This window comes from Myotis davidii, unplaced genomic scaffold (genome assembly GCF_000327345.1).
Source record: "Myotis davidii unplaced genomic scaffold, ASM32734v1 scaffold327, whole genome shotgun sequence".
In the NCBI taxonomy this organism is placed as follows: Eukaryota; Metazoa; Chordata; class Mammalia; order Chiroptera; family Vespertilionidae; genus Myotis; species Myotis davidii.
The window spans coordinates 3,393,865-3,398,313 of record NW_006298628.1 but is presented as its reverse complement, the minus strand read 5'-3'; the positions used below and the strand labels follow the sequence as shown (position 1 = coordinate 3,398,313).

The window sequence follows — 4,449 nt, the reverse complement described above, 5'->3', positions numbered from 1 at the left end:
AGGCTGCTGTAGAGCGCCGCTGCCAGCGTGGTGCCCGCCCAGGCCCCCGGGGAGCCGGGCGCGGCTCCAAGTCCAAGAGGAATGCTCAACGGCCACTCTCCCCACGCACCCTGCGTCCACCCAGCGCATGCGCCAAGGGCAAGGGTCGGCTTCTAGTTAAACATCCTCTCTCATTAGGCACTTTTGTTCCCCAGGACTTGGATGACACCTTCTACTTAAGAGCCCCCAAAGCCTCTCATCTTCGCAGAATGCTGGTTGCCCCCCAGCTCCTTTGCTCAGGACCACCTGAGACATGGTAACTGCTGGGCAGAGCTGGTGGCTGCCTCCCAACGACAAGCCTGTGGGGATGCCACCTGTGGGTGTGGGGACAGGGAAGTAACAGGCGTGGACGCGGGAGAGGAAGGGTTTTCTAGGAAGGGAAGTGAGAGTCAGAGATGAGCCTGAGGACAAGTGGACAGGAAGGTAAGTTTGTAAACAGCAAAACAGACTAAGTAAAATGCATTTATTTTTGTCATAAAGCAGTGTTCCCAGCCTTTCCACAACACGGCACACCCGCGGATGGAGAATTCGCATCCAAGCCCCCCCGGGACCTCACTGAGGGAGCTCTAGAATCCAGAGCACGTCTCAGAGCAGAGAGCCTGGTTCCAGTCCTGTTCTGCCACTTACCAGCCGCATGACCTGGGGCGGGCGCTGTACCTTCTCTGCCCCAGGAATGAGAACTCACACCTAGAAGGGTCAGCATGCAGCCTGGCAGCAGGCTCTGCACAGAACCCATTCTTAGAACAACTACTCAGCTGAGCTGCTGACAGCGAGGGTCAGGCTGGGAGGCACGTCCAAGGGACAGTGAACAGGGGGCAGGGGGCAGTATCCTCCTCTGCCCAGCCGCGCTGCCTTGAGCCTGGAGCTGACACTCGGCTCTTGTCAGGCCGCAGGTTGGAGAAACGAAGGACAAAGATGGCGATTAAAAGCCTCCGTTCTGAAATGAAATCCTTCATCGAGGAGGTCGTCGTCGGTAGAAGCCAGGGAACCCATGCCATCCCACCCCGAGTTCACCCACGTTCCCAAGGACAGCACGGACAGTGGGCAGGTGTGTTTACGGGCGGGCGGCTATGAGTCCGGAACAGAGTCGGGAGGACCGGGCTGCCCAGTGGCTGGCTTGACAGAGTCCCGCTCATGCTGCTGTCTGACATACTGATCCAACAGGGCTGTCAGGTGGAGGGGCTGGTGCTGAAGCAGGGCGTGGGTCTGGGCCATGAGGAGCGTGAGCCCTCCTACCAGCTCCCCCTGCACCAGGGCCAGGCTGGGCAGCTTGGAGTAGTTGATGAAGCCCTGCCTGCTGAGGATTGTGTCATCAACGCAGCCACCTGGAAAAACACAGGGTCAGGGGGCTCCCCACAATGCCTTTCCTCTCCGAAACAACATGCCAACCCTAGGAATTGCTCTCCATTTCCCTTCTCCACCTCCCATCTGGCTCCCACTTGTGCCCCACCCCTCACACTGTGTTTGGGATGGATCCCCTAGCCTCCTTCCTAACTCTTCTCTAGAAAATCCTTACATAAATCATCCACCTGGTCCGACCCCCACTAAGTCACTGTTCCCTAAACTTTCTTGAAGAACCATGGTGTGTGTGTGTGTGTGTGTGGGGGGGGGGTTATAAACTGATTCCTGCCCCTTCCCACAGAGACCTGTGAAATCAGTATCCTATATAGAAACAGTACCTCTAGGGATTCTTAGTACCAGGGGAGTCTGGGAAAAGTTGCTGCCTGTTCCTCACACCCTATACTTGGGCTATTTGTTTTAATTACCTTTGTGGGCTTTAGCACCTAGTAAAGACTCAAGGCGTCTGAACTTCCTCCCCCAGTAGAGGCCTCTCTGCCTTTCCTAACCTTCCCCCATGCATAAGCGATGCAGGCAGGGAGCCAACACAGGTGTTAGAAGACACAGGCAGCCCTCCACAAATGGTGCTGCTGAGGCCCCATCTGTGAGAGGATGTCTTCTCCAAAGATGTCCACGGTCTCACGCACTCATGCCCAGCAGCTGGCACTAGGCGGCTGCAGCACCCGCTCCCTTCGCCCCACCCCCACAGGCAGGGGAGCCTGCTCACCTAACAGTGGCAGGAAGGGCACACCCTTCAAGATTCGCACCATCTCCTTGACTTTGGGCTCTTTGCTGACCAGCAGCAGGTTGTGCCCCACAAAAAGGGGCAGCAGGTTTCGGTACTTGGAATCCTCCAGGAAGGGCTTCAGGATCTGGAACAGCAGGAGAGAAGGGTTCACTGGGGACGAGTGGGAGGAAGAGCTGCCCACCTTGGCCCCAGGCCACATCAGTTAAGGGCGAAACCAGAGGGTCTCCTCAGCCCCTAATCGCAGTGTAGGCACCAGAAGAGAGAGCTGCTATGGAGGGGAGGAGTCGGAAGTGCCCCCTGGGGAGAGGTGCTGGGTCTGTGTGGGCAGGGGAAGGGGAACACGGGCAGGGTCCATGGGTAGGCGGCTCCCTACCTGGTTAGGGAAGGCCTTAACCAAGATATTGTGTTTCCGCAGCCGGTGTTGCATAAACAGCTTGTCCTCCGCACCCATAGGCACATTCTGGCAGATGGCTATCATTCGGTTGTTTTGGAAAACTGCTGCTACCTCCCGACGCAGGAGCCGGATGAGGCCTGTCTCCTAAAATCAGGAAGGGACAGCCAGGGGGACATAAGCTGCTTCTTCTCTGTCCCCCATCGGCTCCCGCAGGGATGAGTGCTGGGCTTCCCACAGGGTCCAAATGCGGGGAAAGATCGGGTACAGGCAGGATAGTTGGGCCCCTGACTCCCAGAGACATGCTCCACCTCCCATTCTATCCTTTCATTTTCATCAGAGGATCGGTCAATAGAGCAGTGTTTTTCCAACCTGAGAACTGATTCCCCCGATCTGGTCAGCAGTCTGACCCGGTCAACGTTATCTGACCTAGAAGTCATGGTGCTGTTTGCAGAATTCCATGAAAATGTTAATACATGTAAGGCAAAATAATGGAAGATTCACTACTGTACTAAATCTAGATTCTAGATTGGCCCGGCAGAATACAGCAGCCACTAATCCAGTGATGGCGAACCTTTTGAGCTCAGCGTGTCAGCATTTTGAAAAACCCTAACTTAACTCTGGTGCCGTGTCACATCTAGAAATTTTTTGATATCTGCAACCATAGTAAAACAAAGACGTATATTTTTGATATTTATTTTATATATTTAAATGCCATTTAACAAAGAAAAATCAACCAAAAAAATGAGTTCACGTGTCACCTCCGACACGTGTGTCATAGGTTCGCGATCACTGCACTAGTCAAATGTGGCTATTTCTATTTAAACTAATTAAAATTAAATACAATTAAAAATTCAGGCTGAAACCGGTTTGGCTCAGTGGATGGAGCGTCGGCCTGCGGATTGAAAGGTCCCAGGTTCGATTCCGGTTAAGGGCATGTACCTGGGTTGCGGGCACATCCCCAGTGGGAGATGTGCAGGAGGCAGCTAATCGATGTTTCTCTCTCATCAATGTTTCTAACTCTCTATCTCTCTCCCTTCCTCTCTGTAAAAAACCAATAAAATATATTTTAAAAAAAATTCAGATCCTCAGTCACACTGACCTCATTTCAAGGGCACGAGAGTCAAACTCACCCACTGGTCTTTGTTCTTTTTAAAAACAGAAAACCTCTATCATTCTTCTAGGAAAACATAAAGGCTTCAAGTCCTTCAAGACAGGACAGAGATGCTCTCCCCAACTACCCCGCCGCCGCCACCACACACTTGGACAGCATGGAGCTGGGAATGAGGGAAGTTCAGGAGACCCGTCCAATCCACAGAGGCCAAAGGGCCAAAGCCAAATCAAGTGGCCATTTCACTTTAAAGCATCTGGGCCATGGCCAAAGCGAGGAAGTAATGGTGTGGATGACTGTGTCTTGGAACCCCACGTCGCTATGGTCGCGGATATAAGACCACTTTCACCTCCACACCACCGCCCAGTGACATGCCCAGTTGTCTTACCTCCTGGATGCGCTTGGGAGGAGGTGTCAGGCACCGCGGATTGATGGCGGGTTTCGGGGGGATATACTTAGTCACAGCCATCAGTTTCTGCCGCTCAAAGTGCATCACGCGCCAGTGGCGGGTCACAGCCTTGGAGCCATGGCGGACCGTCTGGAGGGTGGGCAGCCGGCCTGGAAGGGGAAGCAGCCGTGCAGTGAGCTGCTGCCTCTTGGAGGCCTCAGGCTGCCCCGGGTGGAGAAAGGGGCCACCCCCGGGGCAGAGAGGACCACGGCTCCCAGAGCTGAACCTAGCGCCAAAGTGGGATGAAGAATTTCCCGCTAAAAATCCTGAATCCCCAAACCTTCCCTCCTAATGGCGGACCTCAGTTCAGTTGCTTGATCCTTTGAGGCTCCCATTTCTCCAGTACTTAGTTATTATTTTCCAGCACTTTTATG

The 4,449-nt window shown here is 53.9% G+C and overlaps 1 protein-coding gene across 1 annotated transcript in view; it reads right to left on the bottom strand.

The window, feature by feature from the left end:
- Positions 1-488: 488 nt before the first annotated feature.
- MRPL10 (mitochondrial ribosomal protein L10) overlaps positions 489-4,449 on the bottom strand; it is a 5,663-nt gene continuing 1,702 nt past the window's right edge. Inside the window, exons 2-5 of the mRNA XM_006774269.2 lie at positions 4,016-4,185; positions 2,499-2,663; positions 2,105-2,249; positions 489-1,364 (exon numbers count right to left, since the gene is read on the bottom strand). Coding sequence (XP_006774332.1) covers positions 1,108-1,364; positions 2,105-2,249; positions 2,499-2,663; positions 4,016-4,185 — 737 coding nt within the window. The 3' untranslated portion in view covers positions 489-1,107. The remainder of the gene's footprint in view (positions 1,365-2,104; positions 2,250-2,498; positions 2,664-4,015; positions 4,186-4,449) is intronic.